A 24142-nucleotide genomic window follows, 5' to 3' on the forward strand; every position below is an offset into this window, starting at 1 on the left:
CTAATGACTACATTGCTAGCCATTTCATTTCCATTGTTCCCATTGGAAACCACCATGACAAATTCACGGTGGTTTCTAATGGGACATTCAATTTAATTCACTGGGAACCGCTAACGTAAATCGTTAGGGTAGATGGCTATATTACTTTACTTATCTATCTTTTACTTATTTACATTATTATCCATTAAAAACAATATCTGCTTAGTTTGGAACTATGGCACTGTGTAAACTTTTCTAGATTATTATTACCACAGATAAGAATATTACATTTATTCCTAATATTACTTATATATTGTAATTAAAAATATTGGAGTAAAAAATAATATAAAAATAAAAGATAGATTTTTTTAATCGTATATTAAATTCAAGCTATAGAGCTCGCGTTAGATGCGATACGGGGCCAGAGGTCGGCGCACTCCTTTGCAACAGGTCCTGTGATGGCAGATCCCTTCATTTCACCCTTGTTGTTTACTATAACGCCCGCGTTATCCTCGAAATATATAAACACCCCGTCCCGCCTTCTGAATGGTTTCCGTTGCCTGATTACCACTGCAGGCATTACCTGTAAAAGAAAAAAAGAATTAGTAACAAGAAAACACAATAATGCACTTATTACTGGTTTTCTTATTTATTTGTATTATTAATATTATAAACACGACAGTAAGTATGTCTGTTACCTTTACACAACTAAACTACAGAACTTTAATGAATTTTGGTACAGAAGCTGATTTTTTACAGTGATGGTCATAATGAAAAGTAGATTGCACAGTTTTAAAGTATCATAGAAACTACATCATGGGGTTTTTTAAGGTTTAAGGGTCAGCAACATGCATGTGAGAACCCCGGATGTGTCAGATGTCATTAGGCTATGGTAACCATATACAGATGGTATCTTTAGGTTTGTTTGTCATTGTTGTTATATAAATAATACATGTCTGTCTGATTGCTTGAAATTTGGAGTGTCATGTAATATACTATTGCCCTACACATATACATTTTGTACCACAATTTATTTACAAACTTGAAAAAAAGCATACAGAATTTTTGTGTACTCTATATTCAGTTTTTTTTTATATTCTTCTGTTACTGATATGGTTATGTTATTTATGGTCATGCTATCTGATTGCTCAGTCAGCCAAGGCATATCAGCATACTGATTAACAGGTCAGATGTAAATAATAGCGAAACCATTGGCATATCATCATAGCAATCAAGGAGTTAAGAACTCTGTTTACCAAGCGACTTTTAAGTTACAGCTGTTTAAGGTGTTATCCATACATTAAGACACATGTTAACAGATTAGGCAGGATTCATTCAAGTAGTATTTTAATCAATATCAATTGTAACAAGTAGGAATTATAATACTGTTATATAATACCCATAGGTATTAAAATTAGGGAAGCTATTTTTTTTGTACCTGTAATCATTCTTCCCAGCTATAATCAGATTCTGTGGTGTTATGGGCATTAGTATAACATTAATATAAATTTACTTGTCAAGAGTTGTGTTCACATCAATAGTTGATCACAAAGTACTGACCACAAAAACAACATTATTATTTTATATACAAGTTGGTCCATAAGATATATATAATATTGTTATATCAAAGATTAAGTTGCCTAATACAAATAAATAGATAAATAAAAATAAATAAAATACAAGAACAGTCATATTGTATCACCTTTTTCCTGAGTTCAGGCTTGCCTTTCTTGACGGTGGCTACGATCATGTCTCCTGAGCCAGCTGCAGGTAATCTGTTGAGGCGACCTTTGATACCTTGCACTGCAATTACATACAGGTTCTTTGCACCTAGAATAGAAATTAATTTATATGTATATTTGTTATGAAATATATGTATGTATATTATAACATAAAAAAAATTATTTGTTCTAAATTAAATTCTTCTGCTAATAATTTACTATTTACACAATAAATAGTCCACATTCCAGAGATACTAGTTGCTGATTTGTAATGTTGTATGAGGTAGAAAAAATAGGTAACTTTTAGACTTCTATATTTTGTTAGTGGGCAAATACAAATAGTATAAATAATGAATACTTGCTATATACTATAGTAAGTTAGCATTTATTAAGTAACTGAATTTTCTCATTATTATTTTGTATTACAGAGAAAAATTTTAATTTTCATGACCCCTGATTATGAGGTTAACATTTGTATATTACCTGTAAAAAACCAACTTCTAGAAAATACATTATCTCTCGAAGTGCATTTTGGTGTCTATGGTCCTACTTTCTTGTTAAAGTAATAACTGTAATTATGCAAATTTTTAGTTAAATATTCTAGTAATTGAAGATTCGTAGACTGAACAGCCTCAGACACAGCCAAGGAAGATATCATTATAAATCAAAACACAATGTGTTCCAAAAATCATCATTAGCGTTCAGTCATACAAATTTTAGGTTATGTAGAATGTAATAAATATATTATGTACCTGTGTTATCTGCGCAGTTGATGACCGCTCCCACCGGGAGACCCAGTGAGATACGGAACTTCGCTCCCGCGGAACCACCACGTCCTTAAAACAAAAAAACACACTTTATACATCTTCATCACAACAGAACGGATGCGAGGTCGATTTCAACAAAATATTAATGGTTTCACATTTAATACATTATCAAACAAAGCATTCACATGTTTGTTAAGAATTTATAGCATTTTGTAGCACGATTAAAACGGATATTTATTCAATTTTCGCACCTCTCTTAGACATTTTCTTGTGTCAATTTTATGAAAGGCAATAGAAAGAAACTGAAGTTATCAACACATTCCTAGGACGAAAAATGTGACATTGACATTTGGAACTGACGTTTAGACCCAAGGTTCAGAAATTGCATAACGTGAAGGTAGTTGCGTATTCAACGATAATTTCACGAAACAAATATAAAAATATAACTTTAAGATTTTTACGCGACTGAATAAATATCTAAACTAAAGAGATTTAAATACAGTATTCTTAATATTACCTTCTTTACAGCTTGTACAACGAAAATAGTCGTTCTTTAATATTACATCATTATACTTTATATTAAAGAACGACTATTTTCGTTTCGTTACATTACGTCGATTATTCTGAATATGCATAATAATATATTCATACAATTCATGTTGATATTAAAAAAATAATAACTTACACCATAAGAACATTTATTTTTAATTTTATTTTATAATTCATCTAAATGATTATAGATTTAAATAAAGAAAGTGTTAAAATTGTATGTTTTAAAAGTTGGCACTGTGGCAACTAGCAAAGACTAACGAAACGTAACATTAAAACAAAACTGTTTGTCATTCTTCCTCACACAAAATTATAGAAATAAAAAGTTATTTTATTGTCCTTCCTGTTCATTTAGTTATTGTCAAATTAATTTTATATTTATTTAGTAAAAAATAGGATAATATAAAAATATGGCTTTCTTGAATCCCCCTTTGTGGCACAACGGGCCGGCGCCTGGTGCATTTTATAATTTCCCTGGTAATTCAAGCAACCTGGGTCCTGTGAACCATACCGTTCAAGATTTTAAAGCTCAGTAAGTTATTTATCATAGATTACACCAATTTAGTTAATGTTAATATATCTGGGGAGTAGTAATGGGGAACATTTAGTAATTTTGTATACTACAATGTAAAATTATTATAACCAAATTATTCTTTCCCACAGTTCAGCCAACCCGATCACAACCACCACAACAGTTATTGGTCTGAAATTCGACAAGGGTGTGGTCATCGCAGGTGATACACTCGGCTCGTATGGCAGTCTGGCCAGGTTCAGAGACTGTCCCAGAGTACTGAAAGTGAATGACCTCATACTCCTTGGTTCTGGAGGGGACTATGCCGATTTCCAGTATTTGAAAGACATTATTGAGCAGAAAATGTGAGTAAAATATTTTTTCATTTCAGTTATTTTATACTAAATAACTTTACTAGAGTCTGAAATATTTCAGTAGCCAACCATTAAAAGCTTGGTTTGTAAGCTGTGCTTCTATTTTATTGTACTCTGGAGCTATTCCAGGATACAAGAATTTTTAGTAACCTTTTAAGTTTGTGATGCATGAGTGGTATCATGAGTGTCACATGGTAACATGTAGTATGTGTAGTTCTTCATATATATAGGTGATGGTAACCCCTTGCCATCAGGTGGAATATTATTATTGTTTACAATTACCTAAAGAAATGTTTCAATATTATTTAGTTAGTAGACAGCCACACAGACTAATTTACCAGCTTTTGCTGATGACCCACTTGATGTTAAGTAATTGATGATAAGTGAAGACATTATCATATGATCCCTTTAGTGTTCCTCATACATTGCCATTCCAGAGAACTATGGTGTCAGGTCTCCATAGTCTGTACATTGATATCTAGCAGACATCATGGAAGTCATCAAATTTCTAACTTATAATAAATAAATAATACATTTCTGTAGTTCTTAAAGTATACAAAACTCAAATTTAGGTACTTTTATATAGACATGCTTGTTTTTGGAAGCTTGTCATCACAAGAAGAATGATAAAAAAAAACTTGCATGATTCTCTTTGAAATAATTGTGTATTAATAATATTTTTGCAACTGTTAATTTGCAGTATTGATGAACAATGCATTGGTGATGGTCTGCTGCTGAAGCCTCGCTCCCTCCACTGTTGGCTTACGAGGGTGCTGTACAACAAGAGAAGCAAGATGGACCCCCTGTGGAACAATTATGTAGTTGCTGGCATTCAGGTAGTATTGGAAAAATTATGAGTAAAGAAAAAATATTAATTAGTATAGTATTTTTAATTTAGCATATTTTTATTACAATTTATTGTTTTGTGTTTGTTATGAAATGAAATGGTGTTTATTCCTTAGATGCTTAGAAATTGGACATAATTACAAACTACTCACAATAATAATGAAAAAATTAGTCGTAAATTTACTTTAATTAAAAAAAAATACAAGAGTAAACAGTAATGAAAACAAAAAAGAAAAAAATGTTTGTTCCATAATGTTTGTAGTATATGCACAAAACCATTTGTGTGTGTGTGTGTTTGTGTTAAAGCATGCTGGACCACCAAGCAGGACTGTGCTCTGTTTTATGCTGCAGCAACAGTTTGCAGCTTTTTATATATAATATTATAAAAATCTACATCTTTCATTCATTCCTTAAAGATATAATAAAGTGTGTTGTATTCAGGATGGTGAGCCATTCCTGGGCGCGGTGGACAAGTTGGGTACCGCATACGAGGACGCTACCATTGCGACCGGCCTCGGCGCTTACATGGCCACGCCTCTGCTGCGAGACGCACGAGACAGTGGCAACCTAGATGAAGAGACTGCTAAGTATGTGTAAATTGTGCGAATGAGTAAATTTCTCAAAAATTACTAAGTTCGGATCTGTTCGACACCAAAACCAAATAAATGTGAATGTATTTTGTGTTCTTACAGTGATAGAAAGATCTGTAGTAGTAACCCATATTTATTTGAGAGAGAGAAAGAGATAGAGAGAGATAGGTTCGACTCCTGGTTGAATTCAAATATGTATATAGTGCAATGTGGGTAGGTCATTCACCATAATGTCAACAGTTAGCAATGCCTGGCATTTCCCATTAAACTGTTGATGATGATGATGATGTAGAAAATTAGGACTTACCTATATGCTATTTAAAGTAATATATAAGCACTATACTCTATGTAGTGAAGGACTATTGCAGAAGAGATTTTTTTGGAACTATTCAATGCCGGAGGGCATTGAATAGAATCGAACAATGCCTTTACAGCTTCACCGAGCGTTAGGGGGCGAGTGCAGATGGTACTCCAAATCTGCTGATGGACTTATAGAGCAACTGAAGTACAACTTTTTTTATTTTCCAGGCGAAATACTTTTGTCTGATAGATATGATCAATACTAAGGGAATTGAATCTTCTTTCTAATACCACTGTATTAGAGAAAGTTCCACTCTCCATATGATAAAGATGTTTTTAGATAAATGTCCAGTATATCAATCGAATCACTTACATGTATTTATTCTGAAACTGTAAGAAGCCCTATGCGTGAATAACGCATACGGCTTCTTACAGTCTCTGGTAATTAAAATAATGTTAATTTACTCCCACAGGGCACTAGTTCGTAAATGCATGGAGGTATTATTCTACCGCGACGCGCGCGCGTTCCAGAGGTACCAGCTCGGCGTCGTGACCGCTGATGGTGTGGTCATCGAAGACGTAGCTGAATTGCAGCATAACTGGTCTCTGGCCCACATGATTCACATGAAATGAACTGTAATATGTTAGAATAAAGTTGCTATTTCTATATATCTTGTTTTATTAAATTTACAATCATCTGCCAAACAATTACAGGAATCTAAACATTTAACTGTTTAATATTAAATTATAATCCGTAAAGAAATATTTAAAAATGCTATTATTCTCCAAAGGATTATTTAAATGATAATAATTGATTGTTATAATAATTATTGTATTAATTTTATTATTAATATACTAATAATAAAAAGACAATTTTGAATAACGATAATAAATTACAATATTTTGTGAATGTCAGCCACAAAATATTGTAGTTTTTTACACGCCGAAAACAACAGGGTTTATTTGGAATAATGGTAATTTTATACGTTTGAGTAAATGAATTAAACTTGACATCGAAGACGTGGATTTAATGCAATATTCTTTAATACCCGCTGTTTTTTATAGGTTTCATTAATGTATATATCTGTATGACAGACGGGCGTTATAGTCATTAAATAGACAGACCCATTGTGATGCAATAATAGATTTGTCCTCATTTTTGTGGGTTTGCCTATGTCGAATTTATGATTTATTCCTAGAATGTAGGTACACAGTTCACCTAAATCAGGTAAACTATAATAGTTTAGAATTAGAAATTTTAAAAATAATTGCAACACTTTCTACTATCCTTCACGTTTAGCAAGTACTATACAACATTATAATATTTATAAGTTCTGCCCATGCCTATAACATGTGTATTTTAATTACGTCTTAACTCGTAAAATTCTACAAAATCATCAAAAAATGTGGAACGCTTCACGATTTTGCGTGTCATCCTTGCGCAGGGGCCATGCTAATCTTCTCTGTATCGTTCCAATTTTAGTATATGTACTGCCGAAGCAAGTACATTTGAATATTTGAAATACACTGTATATGTACTTACTTGTGCAGAAAATATTGTTAGTGCGTTTCAGGTTATCTTCAATTTATTTGTTTAAGCGCCATCTATTATCAATTTGTGACAACTTGCAATAAATAGCGCCATCTCTCATCTGGTAGTTACATTAATTGTTAATGTTTAACAACCAAGGTGCCCGCTGGTTATTTATGTTAAGGTGTAATAATATTAGTGTGAAAGATTCATATATACATAATCTTAAGTGCCCAATATTGCGTACCACCACCCTAACTGGACTAAATCGTTAATGTATTTTTAAAAAGCCTTTACGACAATGTTATAGTGAGTTCTCTTTGCATTTTTTATGAAAATACCGTGACTAATTAGACAATATAAAAAATTGTCGAATTAAAATTTATATTATTCTGTCCTAAAATTTTAATTAGTATTATTGTAGTATCAGGGAAAACATGAATTATATAAGGGAAAATATTACTCAAACTTCAGTAGTACGAGTATCACCTGCATTTACTACATTCTTATTATATCAGAGCAGGTTGGGGTGATTTGTACAACACTAGCGGTTACACGCAACTTCGTTTGCCTTCTCCGATAAGAGAATGTTTGTCCTTGTCGTAATATAAGCAGAGTATTCATATCAAATTTAACTAAATTAAGATCCGCTCAGTCGTTAAACCGTGAAACAGTATTAAACAGGCAGATAGACATGCTTTCGCATTTATATAAGTGTGGATTAAAGGATATTACAATTTATAAGTGATACTTTTATTAAAATATTTAATAAAATTTGTTCCATCAAGTGGAAACATTTTGATATTATAGTGTCAATGCATAAATAATATAAATAATAAATGCAATTTATTTTTCTATAAAAATAAGTATTTACAATAAACTTATATACTAAGAAACTTAACTAGTAAATAAATTAATTCATGTCGATTGTACCACATTTACTAAATAACAAAATTCGTTTCGTTTCAATAAAAATATTTTGTCTTCTCTATCGACTTATTGATTAATATGATAAATTTAATTATTTATAATTAGAACTATTTATTAATTATTATACAAGATTTAGTTCATTTTCAATTAAATATAAATTCGTATTCATTATTAACTAATTATAAAATATAAATAAATACCTATTACAATTAATATAGAACAGTTTATATGATTAAAAAAATAATCATTCCAAATTCAAATTTCGTTGTTTGTGAAACTTAATTTATTAAAACATCACACAATAATAAACTTTAATAACAAACTTCAGAGTCGTTTTTGGACCAAATTAGCACCATACATTTTCGAAAAACATAGTATTTACCAAATAAATTCTATTTTTAAATAATTTTATATTCGTTTAAAAAGTTCGGCGCGCAATAAAAGGTACTGGCGGAATAAAGGCCAGTGTCTAACTAAAAAGAATCGTATAACAATTGTATTAAAGTTGCATTTTTAATGAAAATGGAGTAATGATACGATACGATTTTGAACAGTAAATGAAATACATTTAGATTTAGCAATTTAGTACACTCAGTAGCATGTTTTTAATTATTTTATGTTTTATGTCTATGTCGAGTAGTTTTAGCCGCGACTTACGTTGACGGAATTATTATTAATGTCAAATTAGAAAATTACATTAAAATGTGATCAGCCGTTTAGGCACTCTCAGTGTTGCGTGTGGTGACTGATAAAAATACAAAGTTCAATCAGTCCTTAATATGATGACTATGGCAAACTCTAAACATAGTAATATACCAAACCGAATGGCCAGCATTTTTATAGTTAAATATATCATTTTGGAAAAGATATGATGATAGTTACAATTTGTAGCATCGCAAAAGAATATATTTACAACAATAAGTTTACAACAACATCGGTCTACAGTACGGGTATGTAATGAAATACAATTTGTCATTTCTATGAGACAAGACATTCATATTCTATGACCCTTTAGTTCGCGAATACTTAGAATATACAAAAATAGATCGTAAAAGGCCACTAACATATATAATTTAGCTACAAGAATTCGACGTTGCCAAAATGCGAACTAGAAAAAAAATTGTGAACATCTAGAACTCATGTTGCCTAAAATTGTAAACTCCTATCACTCATCTTGCCTAAAATTGTGAACGTCTAGAACTCATGTTGTCTAAAATTGTAAACTCCTAGAATTCATGCTGCCTAAAATTATGAACAACTAGAACACATATTGCCTAAAACTGTAATATCTGGTTAATCCAATCTCTGAACTCGGATATGCGTGTGTAAACGCCAGGCTGGTTGGGTTCCGCGCACCCGATGCCCCAAGATATGACGCCGCCAAGCACGAATCTGTTATCCCGTTGGCGTCTTACCACCATTGGACCACCGCTGTCGCCTGAAACAGAAAATAATATTGGTATGACCAGAAATATAAAGTAGTTTTTTTAATTAATGAATTTCAAATGGTTTTATAATAGATTCTATTTTATAGAAATAGAATATAGAATAGAAAATTCTTTACTGAACGAAACTTAAATTTAAGCATGTTTGAATACTACCACAGATAATATAAGATACTACTAAAAAATGTAAAACTACAATTATTTAAAAGAGTAACACGTAAGATTCTTGTTCCTATTTCTTGTGACGAAACAGCTTTCAGTATGAGTGGTAGATTAAAAAAAATCAGTATAGCTACGTAATATTATTTTATCTGTGGTATGACTATTCAAAAGTGCTTGAATTTAAGTTTGAATTGTTCGAATATAGAATTTCCTATTCTATTCTAGTCTGGTCTGGCTGGCCTGTCCTGGTCTGGTCTATTCTGTTCTGTTCTGTTCTAGTCTGGCCTGGTTTATTCTATTCTATTCTAATATCGTGTTACCTTCGCAGCTGTCTGCGCCGCCGCGCTGCTTGCCCGCGCATATGAAGATGTTGGGAATGTGTTCGTTGTACCCGGCTGCCTTGTACATCGCCTCACACGCTGTGTTGTTGATGACTGGCACTTGTACCTCTTGTAACACGCTCGGCAGTGGGCCCTCTGTAGAAACATTGGTTAGAACCATCAGGAAATACTTCTATTTCTATTATATTTAGGGTTCTAAGGACGCCGTAGCATTTGTGACTCTTGGTATCAATGCTTTACTGGACGAAAAAAGCAGCGAGCGCAGAAGGCACTTTATATCTGCAGAAGGACTTGTTGAATTTTCTTTTAAAATATCCAACCTCCTCCTAGTCTATGCCGCACTATCATTGTAATTTTTTTTTTTATATAAATATAAAATATATAAATCAATAAAATAAATGTTAATTATTATAATTGAATCACCTTCATATGTTTATTCTGCTATTTTTTCCGTACGAATTATAACGTAAAATTGTAAATTATAATCAGTTTCGTATGTGTATTGTTAGCAACATTATTACATAATTAAAGCTTGGTATAATTTAGGTAGCAAGAATAACAAATACTACAGTCACTGCTCATTAATATATTGATACCGCTCATATATAATATTAGACTATAATTGTCTATGAAATTTGTAAATTGGAATAGTAACAATAATTGTAAACTGTTCTATTATACTATTACAAATATTTACATAGTATTAAATGAAGTCGCTAGCGCTCCGTGTTCGCTTCGACCTTTTAAACAATGCAACGGATTTTAATTAAAGATAGAGTTTATATAGATAAAAAATTGAAGAGGAAGGTTTATATATATATATAATATATATTACAAAATAATAACTATAGTACGAAGTTAACTACAAGTTTAACACATATCCACCCGTGCAATGCTGGGGCGGGTATCTGGTTAATAATACATAGAAAAATAATAAGTATTGTATGAATTATCAAAGTTAATTAAATGGCTGTATATTATTTTATATTAATTGCAAACTTTATCACATTTCGGCGTGTAGAATTTCATAATTCATATCAAATACGATAATCAGTTATAGTATTTCTCACCATCATAAAGTCGGCCCCAACCGGTGACGTACGCGGTTCTCCCTACGAAGTCATCGTCGTTGTCCGGCACGCAGATCGGCAATATATTGGACCGGAAGGTAGCCGGTTCGTAGAATCTGCCGGAAAACAAAAATATTCAAACCAAATCAAATTTATAGCTTCCAATCAAAACAACACACTGAACTGTACAGTATTATTATTATATATTTCTTAGTGTAGTTATTTAAAAAAAAATTGTTGTACAATATAACTTTATAATGTGTTCTTTATGTCACTAAATATTAATTACATTAAAAAAATATTACAATTAATTTCAGATTCAGAAACAACGAAATTCCAAATGCAAAATCTGTTGTTTGTGAAACTAAAAGAAACAAAAATCATTCAAAAATAAACATTTACAACACGAGTTAGAGTGGGTTTTAGACTAATGAACTCCATATATTGTCTAAAAATGTAGTAAATAAATATGATAATGAATTTTAGATTCACAAACAACGAAATTCCAAATTCAAGATTTATGAAACTACATAAAACATTAAAAAATAAACTTTTATAACAAAATTTATAGTTGTCTTTAGACTAATAAGCTCTATATATTTTCGAAAAACATAGTATGTACTTAATCTGATATATAAAATTTTCATGTTGCGGCGTTTGTTACAAAACTCCTCCGAAACAGTTTTACCGTATTTTATGAAATTTTGTGTGGATATCGGGTAGGTTTGAGAATAGGCCAACATCTATTTTTCATACACCTCAATGATAAGGATCCACCCCTGCATATTTTTTATCATTTTTTTAATTTTATAATGATTTATCTTTAAAAATATATACAACTCTAAGTTTTCAGCCTTCTACCATCAATCCTGTTATAAGCTGTATTTCAATTAACGGATAAGATATGATATTACGAAGTATGTAGAAATTATACTTTAATATTTAGGCAAAAAAAAAATTCGGGAGGAAGCTCCTCTGAAACCGCCCTGTTGCGGCGCGATGATAGTAATTTCGCCATATATAGTTAAGTTTAATAGTTTGAAGCTATTAACTGTAAATTTGTATTGTACCAGCTATGCCCGCGGTTTCACTCGCATGAAATTTATAGCCTATGTATTATTCTGATGTATAAGCTACATTACCGTAAAGTTTCATCGAAAACTCACAAACTTTCGTTTATAATATTTATTCTTTATTGTACACACACACACATAATAAAAAAAAATTATACAGAATAAATGTAATGTACAAGGGCGAGCTTATCTCTAAAAAGAGATTTCTTCCAGCAAACCTAGAAAATGTTATAGGATCGTGTATTAAATAGAATAGTCATACACACGTGTACGAAAAGAGGAAATATTAAAATATTGTTTTAATGATATTATATTTATTAAATAAATAAATAATGGAAATACTTGAGTATACGGTTCATCATCCTTCACTAGTGCTCCGGTATATACCGTTATTGTAAGCGGGAACCAATCCATCATCATCCATTAAAAATATGTAGATACATATATATGTAACATTAAATAAATGATCGCAGTCATATTACAAATGACACAGCGGTACAAACATTATTGAATATTAATCACAGCTTGTTTGCTATTACTGTTAGGTAAAAAAAGATGTTTATGTTCCTCCATACTAATCTCTACATACTATAAAACACAGTCGCGGTCGCTGTCTGTGCGTACCTACATATGCTTAAATCTTTAAAACTACGCAACGGATTTTGAAGCGTTTTTTAAATAGATAGAGTGATTCAAGAATAAGGTTTATATATGTAATACAAGTACATCCGGGCGAAGCCGGGGCGAGTAACTAGTATATGTATAAAAGCAACATTGTCCGTCTGTTAGTTTAACTTGGGCAATGACCAATTTATTTTATTTTATTCGCTATGTTATTGATCCTGTTTTGTTGTAGTTCTATATTACGAGAATATATTAAATTAGGTATAATTGTAAGAAATGAGTGTATTTATTCTCAAACAAACTGTTCAGCAGTATGGCGATAACTGCATAGGTAACAAACATACAGACACTTTAATATCCATAACTATGTGTTTATTAGTTTATCCATGACCACAGATGAGATAAATACATACTATTCAATTAAATTCTATGGATTAGATTAACATATTTGCAGAAAAATAGATTAAATTGTTTGTGATTACTTGTCTGTGGAGTGTAAATGACCGACAAATGTCGGCCGGTCACTCACCATAAACAATGACCTCTACACTTGTTTTTATACATCAGAATCTATGGGTCGGATTTTTTAATACGCTATATATGATTAGACATATTTGCCAGACGTAAATTTTTAAATTAATCTATACTATTTGATTATTACCTCTGTGGTCTAGCGGTTTAGCACACCGCTTTACTTCCGGGGTCGCGGGTTCGATTTCTTGCACGATGCAAAAGGTTTGTATTAATGAGTATGATTGTTTGTATAGTACAGTCATCCCTGAAAGACGTATATAAAAATAATCTATGTCCAATATAGATTAGATTTACATGAAAATTCATTAAGATCTGTGCAGCTGTTTAGTTGTGAATAGGTAACATAGACATACATACATTTTAATATTCATAACTATATATGTATTAGTTAATCTATATAGTTTATTATTTAGTATGTCTATAGTTTAGATGTGTTAATATTTTTGCGAACAAATTTGCCGGCAAATAGATTAAACAGTTAGTTTGACGTCTTTCAGGAATAACTGTCGCGTCGTAGTCAGTAATAATAATAATAGTAGGTATCATTATCATCATCATCTTAGCCCGGAAGACGTCCACTGCTGGACAAAGGCCTCCCCCAAAGATCTCCACGGCCCGTCCTGCGCTTCTCGCATTCATCGCTTTCCAACGATCTTGACCAGATCGTCGGTCCACCTTGCTGGAGGCTTTCCCACTCTGCTTTCTTCGGGTCCGTGTGCACCGTCTTCCGGTCCGTGGTCGCCACTCCAGAACTTTATTGCCCCCAACGGCCATCTGTCCCACGAGCTATGTGCCCTGCCCATTGTCACTCTGGTTCTTATTTATTTATTTAAACTTTATTGCATTGTACAATAGGCGAACTTAATGCTATTAGCTCTACCAGCCAAACTTAGGGGGTGCAGAGATACTCTGCGGATCTCCTCATTTCTGATTCGATCACGCAGAGAAACTCCGAGCATAGCTCTCTGTGTGACTCTGAGCTTGTTCATGAGGCACATAGTTAGTGATCACGTCTCTGTGGCGTAAGTAATCACTCAATCAATAGTAGGTAGACTTTATATAAAGTCGTCTGCGTGGGTAGCTCCGTCTCATCTAATTTTGCCGCCAAGTAGTTTGAAAATTACAAGATAGAATGTTATAATAAGTTAGCTCTCCGGAATAGCACGCTTGGACAAATGACCACAGTTTCCAGTTACTATTGATTGTCCATCTGCTTCTTCCAGATACATAAAATTAAAAAACAAAAATTAACCTTACCTTACTAAAGCCAAGTCGTATTCGAAAGTAGCAGGGTCGAAGTGCGGATGGCTGGCCACAATTTGAACTCTTCTCTCCTCGAAGTTGTAAGGTTCATCCTCATTAGCGAGGTCGTATTCGCCGAGTCGCACGAGCAACTCCGAGGGGGGCACTCTGTAAAGTATACCATATAATCAGTGGGTTTCGGGGTGGTCGAGGTAGATTGCGAACTCGTTCCCGCGACCGGCACTATGACGGCGTGGAGGAAAGCCGTAGGGTTTTTAGTGATCATCCGTTTTCACCAACCAAGACCTAGCGTATCTTTAAGTAAGTATCCTTTAGGTTAGAAAATACCTAAATTGGATACTTACGTACAACCTGATTTTACCACCTTAGCGGCTTCCTATTTAGGAGTTCCTTAAGTAAGTGACGGGTTTTTTTATTAGTGACTCACAACATCTAATTCGGTTGTTTACTTTTATTGCGATTATATTATAATTATCTAAAAATGTAAAAACTGAAATATATCTTTTCGGTAAACCCTATACATATACATAAAAAAACACCTAGACTAATACAACTGGATCAACGGGGTCAGTAACTAAATAATTTCATGAAACATAATCCTCCTTTTTGGGAATTGGGTGTTAAAAATACATTATCTTTCCTCTTTCGTTGCCTGTGACTTTGACCTTATTTATTACTCTGTTACGATACCCCAGTGGAACAGGTAAGTTTCGTGCAGGTAAAACATAATTTAAACATTATAAGCTGTGGAGGAGAATTTTAATGGTGGTCTCAATGACCTGTTAAAGCCTGTGAGGAATCGAACCCGCTACCATTGGAAGTAAAGCGGTATGCTAAACCGATAGACCACGATGCCAATAATATGACTTTGATATAAGGGCAGTTAGCCCATCGTAGTAAATGCATCTTGAACACGATGTGGAGGCCAACCTTTTGCCATTCCGATTACAAAAACATGACAACGTCGATAGTTGACAATATATGTTGAACTACTGCTAGTGTGTATTATTAAAATTTACTTACTTTTCAACACAATGCGCCGCAGTAATAGCCCAATTGTTGTTCAGCAAGGCACCACCACACTTGTGCAGGTAGGTGGTAGTGCGGAACTGTCTTAAAGATATTTGCCAGGGCCATTGTCCAAATGCAGATTTAGATCCACCAACGATTCTAGCGTCCGGGACCAGCCGACGCCCGCACAGCGCCAAAACTATCAATGTATTGTTGATTAACATTTTTTACTAATACTTTTAATCTGTATTTTAAATTTGGAACGGTTTGCTTTTATATTTTTTTATTTTAGTCTGCATTTTTAATGTCTATATACTTATATATATATATATAAATACACTTCACAATAAATATTCTCTATTTAAACTTAATTTTTTTATACGGATAGAGATGGTTACGTAGTAGTAGTATATTTTATTCGCAAGGCAATGACACGTCCATACATCCTAATCTTCCGTTAGGGATAGTTTAATTATTATTTAGTCTGTGGCATATTTTTTAAAATATTTAATATATTTATATAAAATATTTAATTAATAGAGAAACAATAGTCCCGATATTTATGTTACTTTGGAGTAATCCAACAAAATATACAAGTAAAAAAAAATTGTCACAATGTTTCTGTTCACTTTGATCGAGTGTCACTACACAATTGAACGCTCTAATTAGCACAAACTAATTATCTTGAGACACTTTACACTCGATCAGTCATTGTCAATCCATATTTCCTATTCAACTGTTACATATCGTAATATTTTTTAAATAAAAATAATACACTATATGCCATTTCCAGATCACACACTAAAATAAATTTTTGTAATTATTTTTTTTATAAAATGTTACACTGCTTTAGGGTTCATAATAAATTTTACTGAGTCTCAGTTATTTAAAAAAAGATATGAAGATATTAAAAATAGAATGCAGAGCCACTGCAGTCATGTGCAAGGCGTCCTTGCCGTCGCCTTGACCGTGAGCACTGAGCAAATTAAGCCTACTTGTAAAAAGGCAATGCAATAAAAAAAATGAACACAGTTTCATACAAAATTATTTAGTACGAAGTGACGCGAGTCTACGAAGACGAAATCTACAAAATTGATCCATACAGCAAATTGCTTCCATATATGAAATTAAAAAAAAATGGACACACAGTTTCATACGCAAATTATTCGTTCGAAGTGACGCGGCCTGGCCGCAGCGTGCGATCGTATCGGCCACCAACAACTCTTTGTTTGTTGAACTCAGAACATACTTTTTTTTGTTTATTCACTTTTGCTGGATACTGCCCTGTCAGTTCTTTGACCTGGCCATTTTACGGTGACATTTCGGAATTCCGTACAAAAAGCTTACTGCATTTATTTTTAGATGAACGATCAATGACGGGGAAGAATGCAAATGTGTGCATTCTACAGAATTATGTAGAAAGTAATACGAGAACAAAGTATAAGAGAAAAGTGCAGTAGAAAAAGAGGAGTATAAAGACTATACCGGCATCCTTGCCTATCCTATTCATCTTCATAATATAATGAGCAATATATTAATGAAATATAATATTAAAGTACGATTGCTGTCTGTATAGGTTATGGGCCCAGTACGTTTCCACTCCATTTATTACTATTAATACCATATTGTTATTTAATTTACAAAATGCAATAGTTCTGACCTGACTGACTAGATTTGTGAGAGGTCTGATCGCTGACGATGTGTCCCAATATTCTCTTTACATTATGTAAATACGATAATACCTTTCTGCTGAAAATATAATCAATTATCATACTGGTCCATTTAATTTTATACTTAATTAATTTTATATTTTTTCATTCTATTTTATTTGTCTAAGCCATACAAATACACATTCATAATATTTATGAGGAATTAGTATGATCAACTTTATGATGACTTTTGAGGTATACTGTAAAAACTAGTCTGGGTGGGTACCTCAGTGTCACCTATTTCAGCCACTAAGCAACTTGCTTTGTAAGCTATATTTTAGTTGTAGGGTGTAGATTAAACAGTGAAATTACAGGATAAGAGGCATGACATTTGATTCCTAATTATGTGAGGGGTACACGATCTTTCCTTGTAAAAATGATTCTGTTCTGGACGTTATCTATCAGGAAGGAAAGTCTACTACATAGAATAATTTCAGACCATAAAATAAATATCTACATTGGACTATGGTGCTATGTATGGCATCGTCATCATCATCATCATCATCATCATCATCATCATCGTATGTCGTTTTAGTCGATACTTCAGGTAGTGCGGTTCAGGAAATTTGCTTACTTTGCGTAAAGTAATATAGTTATTAGTTTTAGGGTACAATGGTACTAGCTTACTTTTATTTTGTACAAAGGTTAAAGTATGCTAGTACTAAATATCTTAGAAATAAAAATAAATGTTATTTCTCTGGAATGGCCACGCATGAGTGGCACGGGGTTACATGATAAGGTGATATGTATATAGCCAAATATTACCGTTTATCATTAGATAATGTCATCTTGTTTATCATTCTAATTAAATAAAAGACCTTCGAGTTACTAAACCCTAATCGCACTTCCATTGTTATTCCATTTTTTAATACACGAAGGGGCTAAAATTAATAAGTATGTCTTGAATCAGATCCATTGTATGGCTGACGTCATCCAACAATTACAATCTGTGTTTTAATTGAGGCAATTTGTATGAAATATTAAGCTGGCTATTTCCTAGTACAGTCACTTGCAATATTTGTGTAGCTTGGAGATTTTGTTAAGGAACTGCAAATGCAAAATAATAATTAGTCAAATGAGAACGGTCGCCTATAACGGAAGACTTTACGTGTCATTCGGAAAAAACCTGTGAATTTTTTTATTGCAATATTTTTTTTAATTCATATTAAAAAAATAAATACTGTCCTAAATTTTTACCCTTTGTGGCATACAAGTAGTAACAAAACGCAACACAAAGAGAGCGTTTTGATTGGAGCACACATACATCCAATTTAAACTCGCTACGTAACGTACAGACTTCAAATATCAAATCTGTCGAGGCAATGTACTTTTGTTCACTTATCTTAATTTGTAATTTTATAAAAGTAATTTGGCCAATAAATTCAAGATAGTAAGCGAAATCTATTATTTCTACAACTCTGTAATCTGCTGAAGCTATCATCACCTGCCATCCATAAATTCGAGCTGCATCATCACGTACCATCCTTCTGCCATCAACTCCTACTTTTTAATAATGGTAGATATTAATTGAACTTACAAATACATGTACTTATAACATTTTTGTTATTATTATTATCTATTGTCATATATTATCAATATTACTATGATATAGACGCATAATTATTAAACTCTCTGATCGATACCAATATTACTTTAACTGTTAAACTTGCTTTGACTTTCACGATATATGCATTGCCTAGTGTGGGGTCATAGATAAAATGTTTATTCAGTTTTCCGAATAAAAAATGTTTGCCAGATTATATATATATGTATAGTACAGAGAAAGTACCAGGAGAACATGAATACATGATGATGTATTCATGTTCTCCTGGTACTTTCTCTATCTATTTTCTAGATGGTTCGGAGCGTGAATTAATAGTAGTACCTACATTTCCATAGCACGGATGAGATCTTAGTCGTCAGGAATGACAACTCTTCAGGCGTGCTGTATATCCTGATATATGTAGTGCTGTTCATGTATATTGTTTATTAAAAATTTGTTTTTCTCGTTGAGTCCAAAATCATAGTTTATGCGGTGTATAATTGCAATTTTTCACCCTTATGATAAAAATATACAACAAACTACCCGAATATTTGAAAAATATAAAGAAAAACAAAATGTTTATATGTAACTTAAAAAAATTACTTATAAAAAAATGTTATTGTAATGTCCATGAATATTTGACAGATAACTTATGAATTAGAAAAATAACATACAAAAGAATTAAATTCTGTTAAAGCCACTGTATCTCATTGTAGCTTGCTACGCCCATCAGGGTCCATATCATCATCTGCTTCTTCCTTATCCCATTTATTTGGGGGCGGCATAATATTTTACAATTTTAAATATTGCCTGTTTTTTTAAATCCTTCCAAGTATAAAGCTGACTTACATAATTCAATAATTAATAACTATTGTTACACGAACGTAGAACCTGAGGAGCACTTACCATTGTTGAAGTCAGTCACGTTTAAGGTATCGTCTATGTTTTGATTGTCTTCGACCGTCGAATTTGCTACATCTAAAACAATAAAAACGTATTTACTAACGACAGTTTAGGGTAAAAATATAAATAAAAAAAAAAATAGATATAAGGAAATCTAAAGAAACTAATTGTCGATGAAGTACGCTACACTTGACATACCCACATTAGCTATGTATAGTTTCAATCCAAACAATGTATTATATAGTTACAACACACTGTTTGGATTTAAAATATATATGGTTATAGTTAACCATATATACACAACATATAATAAAGACATATTTAGAAATCTTGCAAAATACTTCCATTGTCACAGCTTTAGGTTGGCTGGAAGGGATCTCTTTCAGAGATATTTCAGAATCAGTCAGAAATACATAAATTGATACACACATACAAACACATACACAAATTAAAACCTTTTTTTGTTTGAAACTTATTCGAATTAACGACCATTGTACCAAAATTGGTAATGTAAACCAATTGAAATAAACGAAAATAATAAATAAATAACTCTTGGCATCTCACATAGCGTCAGCGTAGAGTCACTGTTAGTAATACAGGCAGATTTTAAACACCAAGTCCAATTCAAACAAATACCCACGAATACAAAGATGTATTGTGCGGAAATCAAATCCATGACCATCGATAAGTAAGGCAGTGTGTTAAACCGCAAGATCACTGAGGCCATCAGTATATCAATTATAAAAGATAAAGTACTATCACAGATAACATAATATTGCATAGTACTATGCTTGTCTCTCTGTCTGTTTGTTATTAATATTTACGACTAAAAAGTGAGTAATAGATCTTAATTAATTTTACGTGAAAAAAAATAGTATAATGATAACTATATACAGGCTATTTTTGTCTAAAAAAAAAAACAAGGGCATCGCAAGTAGCAATGGCTAATAAAATACAATAATAATAATTCCTTAACACGTAACACCGTCTATTTCCAAGCTAAGCAGAAATTGTATTATGAGCACTAGACTACTGATACTATAATTGAACAAATACTTAAATAATTTTTTTTGGTATATACATACATAATATATTATATTATGTGAAAACTTGTCTCTCTACTTATGAATCAAATATTAATATTTACGACTAAAAAGCGACCATCAGAAGTAACGCAGTGTGGCAAACTGCTAGACCATCGGGCCTTCATAATATAATAATATATTTTTTTCTAATTGTTTGTATATGCTTACCCGGTGATAATGTCGTCACGTTAGATGCAACAGTCGTATCATCAGTTACATTTGTTGTTGTTGTCGCGACTTCTGTAACATTTTCTGTTGTTGGTCCCACTGTTGTTGTTGTTGGCATCGTCGGTGACAACGTAACATTTACTGTAAATTCTAGTATCGGTGCTTCTGTTGTTATAACTGTAATTTTCTCCGCAGCTTCTGTTGTAGTCGTGGTCGTTTTTGTTGTTGTAACATCAGACGATAATAGCACTTCAGTTGTTGGTTTCTCATTAGTTTCTGTTGTAATCACAGTTGTTTCTAGATCTGAAACTGTTGTTGCGTCAGAAATTGTTGTTGGGGCTTCTGTAGTTGTTGTTGTTGTGGTTGTTGTTGTTGTTGAAGATGTAATGGGCGTAGGTGGGATAGTGGATATGAGAATCCAACCTTCGGGTGGTGTGATTGGTGACCAGATTTCTGAAAAAGAGAATAATATGATACATTAAAAAGTTTAATGCTGATAAAATTTTCTACTTATTCTTATTACTATAAAGCTGAGTTTGTTTGTTGGGTTCAACGCGCTAATCTCAGGAACTTCTAGTTCAGATTAAGAAATTCTTCTGTTGTGTAACAAAGGACTAGGAAGGTCATGGGCTAGGCTATGCAGGTCACGCTACGAGCATAGTACCGGAGTTACAATGAAAAATGTGCAAAATCAGGGAGAATGTGAAGCAGATGAAGTCGCGCTGTATCAGAATTTTAGTTAGTAAAATTTTACAAGCCCGAAACTGTTTCATCACGATTGTGCCAGGTAACAATATAAACATGTACAAACAAATCATTAATCCATTCTGCCTCGGTAGGATAATACATTCAAATTGTGAAAATTTATATTTTACGGTTCCAATTAAATAAACACGCTATGTTACAATACATTATAAACTAAAACGCACGTTTTGTCCTTAAAATCACTGAAAGTGTGCCATCTCAGTCACGAATGCGGCTCACTCGTGCGTCCCCGACCTTAGTACCGTTGACACAGTTGGTGTATCGCAAGATTTTACGGTAATCTGTACCAGACATGTAAAAGTAACGAGAAATATAATACCCGTACGTACTAGTTCCTAAAGTAGATCTCGTTACTGTAGTATCGTTACGTTTTCAGTTAATTTTGATATAATTGAGAAAGCTTCACGTCTACGTTTAGGTATAAAGTGTAGGATTAGGGAAAAAGTACTTTTTTATCTTTTACGGTCATGAGATTTTGGTATCTGTCTATTGATATTTGTAGTAACTAACGTAACTGTTGTAACTATGTGTATCGATTAACTTACAATATAACTATAGTAACGACTAGTAATTCAAAGTAACGATAACATATGTACATTGCAACTTGTGCCGTACCAGTTTACTTTGTACTCGATGTGTACCCTTTACAGCAGCTCTGATCTTTAGTAATTACCAAATACTCTGACGTTGATGAGATTCTATTTGTGACCGATTAAAGAACGAAAGAGCATCTCAATTCGCTTGTTTTATTTTCAATAGATTTGGTGTATAAAACGTTTATTTGTTTTGTACAAATCAACAATCTTACTTATTTGATAGTTTAAATGCGAAATACATATATTTTTTGTAAATACATAGATAATATCATAGGAAATACCCATCTCAATACAAAAAATCATAGTAATGAATACAAATGTTCCTACTATGCGAAGAATCAAACCCGCGACCATCGAGAGTAAAGCGGTGTGTTAAACCGCTAGACCACCAGGGCTGTGATAAAAAAACATATTTTTGGTACAGTTTTGTATGTATTAACACAATATGTAGCTTATGTCAATCTGAAATATGTAATAGTGAAACAATTTCTCAAATAGGTGTATAGTGTCGGAGATTAAATACCTCATAAAACAAACACACTTTAGAATGTTACTAATATTATAAACGCGAAAGTTTGTGAGTATGGACGGAAAGATGGGCAGATGGATATTTATTACTCTTTCACGCAAAAACTACTGAACTGATTTTGATGAACCTTTACAGTAATATAGCTTCAGAATAACATATAGATGCATTCATGGAGGTGAAATCGTGGATATATCTAATATAAGGAGCCTATTGCAAGAAGAGAATATTGCATTCGTAAGTAAACTTAGCTTAAAGAAATTGTCAAACCAGTTTCATTTCAAATCTTTTTTGAATAAAACAAAATAACAGTTTATACATGGCGCGGTCAAGCAAGTTTTCGTACACGACGAATTTGATTAGCACGTAAATTTCAAAAGATTATTGTCCCGAATTATTGCCTCCGCAAAAAGCTCACTTTCCCGCACGCTTTGGGTTTTTACCTTAAAGTTCAATTGGCTTAAAAAACGAGAAGGGTCTTGACTCGTCTGTCCTTTTTTTAATGCGATATCTTCGATAAATCTAATCAGGTTTTTGATTAGGTGTTACTGGCTACTTTATATGCTTTTTTGAAATATAATATCAACTATAAAAATGCAAGAAATTCACATATTTCCGAATATAATGTATGGATTTTCCATTTTACCGATTAAATACCAGTTGTATTTTATAAAATTGAAGTTTAATTATATTTCAGGATCAAATATTGAGTGCATAGCGGTTTCTACGGTCACATGCCTGAAACTTGTTAATGTTAATAACTTGTTGTTAATTCACTTGGAATAACATTTATTGAAATAAGAGAAACACGCAAGTTTCTTGTCCATTCTTGTGATGAGTTCCAAATGAGATAGAATGAAAAAAACATGACTATTCAAAAGTGTTTATATAAAGTTTATTTGGATAAAGATTGTTTCTATTTCTATTTTAGGATGATTCTATCTCGATTCTAGCTCGTTTTCGCTTTAATTTTAATGAGCCCTAATAAAATGGTGCTTCCTTTTATGCTAACGGTATATACTTGTGGGTAGAGGAAGAGCAGAATGGTTTGCAGGAATGATGGTTTCCAGGATAAAACGTGTGGGAATCGACCCATTAATTGATAGGACATATTTATAGTAATTGGTGGCCATGGTGCCTACTATTACTATTAATTACTTCCCTTAAGAAAACATTCTGATACCTACAATTTTAAGTGGCGTAGAGGAGCGAGGTTCCAGTTTTAA

General features: G+C 32.5%; 3 protein-coding genes and 1 non-coding gene across 4 annotated transcripts in view; 1 reads left to right on the forward strand and 3 right to left on the reverse strand.

The window, feature by feature from the left end:
- Positions 1-340: 340 nt before the first annotated feature.
- LOC131855286 (large ribosomal subunit protein uL14) lies at positions 341-2808 on the reverse strand. The gene is made up of 4 exons (XM_059206537.1): positions 2719-2808; positions 2453-2536; positions 1682-1809; positions 341-562 (listed from the first exon to the last, which is right to left on the reverse strand). The coding sequence occupies exons 1-4, from the start codon at positions 2729-2731 to the stop codon at positions 365-367; spliced, it is 423 nt and encodes a 140-aa protein (XP_059062520.1). The 5' UTR covers positions 2732-2808; the 3' UTR covers positions 341-364.
- A 475-nt stretch (positions 2809-3283) lies between these two features.
- On the forward strand, positions 3284-6306 carry LOC131855298 (proteasome subunit beta type-4). Its single transcript, XM_059206552.1, has 5 exons — positions 3284-3548; positions 3680-3892; positions 4602-4737; positions 5189-5334; positions 6111-6306. The coding sequence occupies exons 1-5, from the start codon at positions 3427-3429 to the stop codon at positions 6268-6270; spliced, it is 777 nt and encodes a 258-aa protein (XP_059062535.1). The 5' UTR covers positions 3284-3426; the 3' UTR covers positions 6271-6306.
- A 731-nt stretch (positions 6307-7037) lies between these two features.
- LOC131855399 (U6 spliceosomal RNA) lies at positions 7038-7144 on the reverse strand. Its single transcript, XR_009358105.1, has one exon. It is a non-coding gene; the product is annotated as a U6 spliceosomal RNA (small nuclear RNA).
- Positions 7145-9006: 1862 nt separating this feature from the next.
- LOC131855280 (serine proteinase stubble) overlaps positions 9007-24142 on the reverse strand; it is a 51499-nt gene continuing 36363 nt past the window's right edge. The window contains exons 4-10 of the mRNA XM_059206529.1: positions 21030-21482; positions 19780-19851; positions 15634-15820; positions 14605-14757; positions 11117-11232; positions 10026-10181; positions 9007-9536 (exon numbers count right to left, since the gene is read on the reverse strand). Coding sequence (XP_059062512.1) covers positions 9373-9536; positions 10026-10181; positions 11117-11232; positions 14605-14757; positions 15634-15820; positions 19780-19851; positions 21030-21482 — 1301 coding nt within the window. The 3' untranslated portion in view covers positions 9007-9372. The remainder of the gene's footprint in view (positions 9537-10025; positions 10182-11116; positions 11233-14604; positions 14758-15633; positions 15821-19779; positions 19852-21029; positions 21483-24142) is intronic.

Source organism: Achroia grisella, unplaced genomic scaffold (genome assembly GCF_030625045.1).
Source record: "Achroia grisella isolate CSIRO2021 unplaced genomic scaffold, CSIRO_AGI_Agris_v1 utg1360, whole genome shotgun sequence".
Lineage (NCBI taxonomy): Eukaryota > Metazoa > Arthropoda > Insecta > Lepidoptera > Pyralidae > Achroia > Achroia grisella.

What these genes read in the sequence shown, in the direction of transcription:
- LOC131855286 (XM_059206537.1), bottom strand. An exon ending in CAACTGCGCAGATAACACAG is followed by an intron (nt 1,810 to 2,452) that starts GTACATAATATA and finishes TTTCTATTCTAG; the next exon opens with GTGCAAAGAACCTGTATGTA. An exon ending in AGCCTGAACTCAGGAAAAAG is followed by an intron (nt 563 to 1,681) that starts GTGATACAATAT and finishes TTTCTTTTACAG; the next exon opens with GTAATGCCTGCAGTGGTAAT.
- LOC131855298 (XM_059206552.1), top strand. Translation starts at nt 3,427, where the DNA reads ATGGCTTTCTTGAATCCCCCTTTGTGGCACAACGGGCCGGCGCCTGGT. An exon ending in ATGTAGTTGCTGGCATTCAG is followed by an intron (nt 4,738 to 5,188) that starts GTAGTATTGGAA and finishes TGTTGTATTCAG; the next exon opens with GATGGTGAGCCATTCCTGGG. An exon ending in CTAGATGAAGAGACTGCTAA is followed by an intron (nt 5,335 to 6,110) that starts GTATGTGTAAAT and finishes TTACTCCCACAG; the next exon opens with GGCACTAGTTCGTAAATGCA.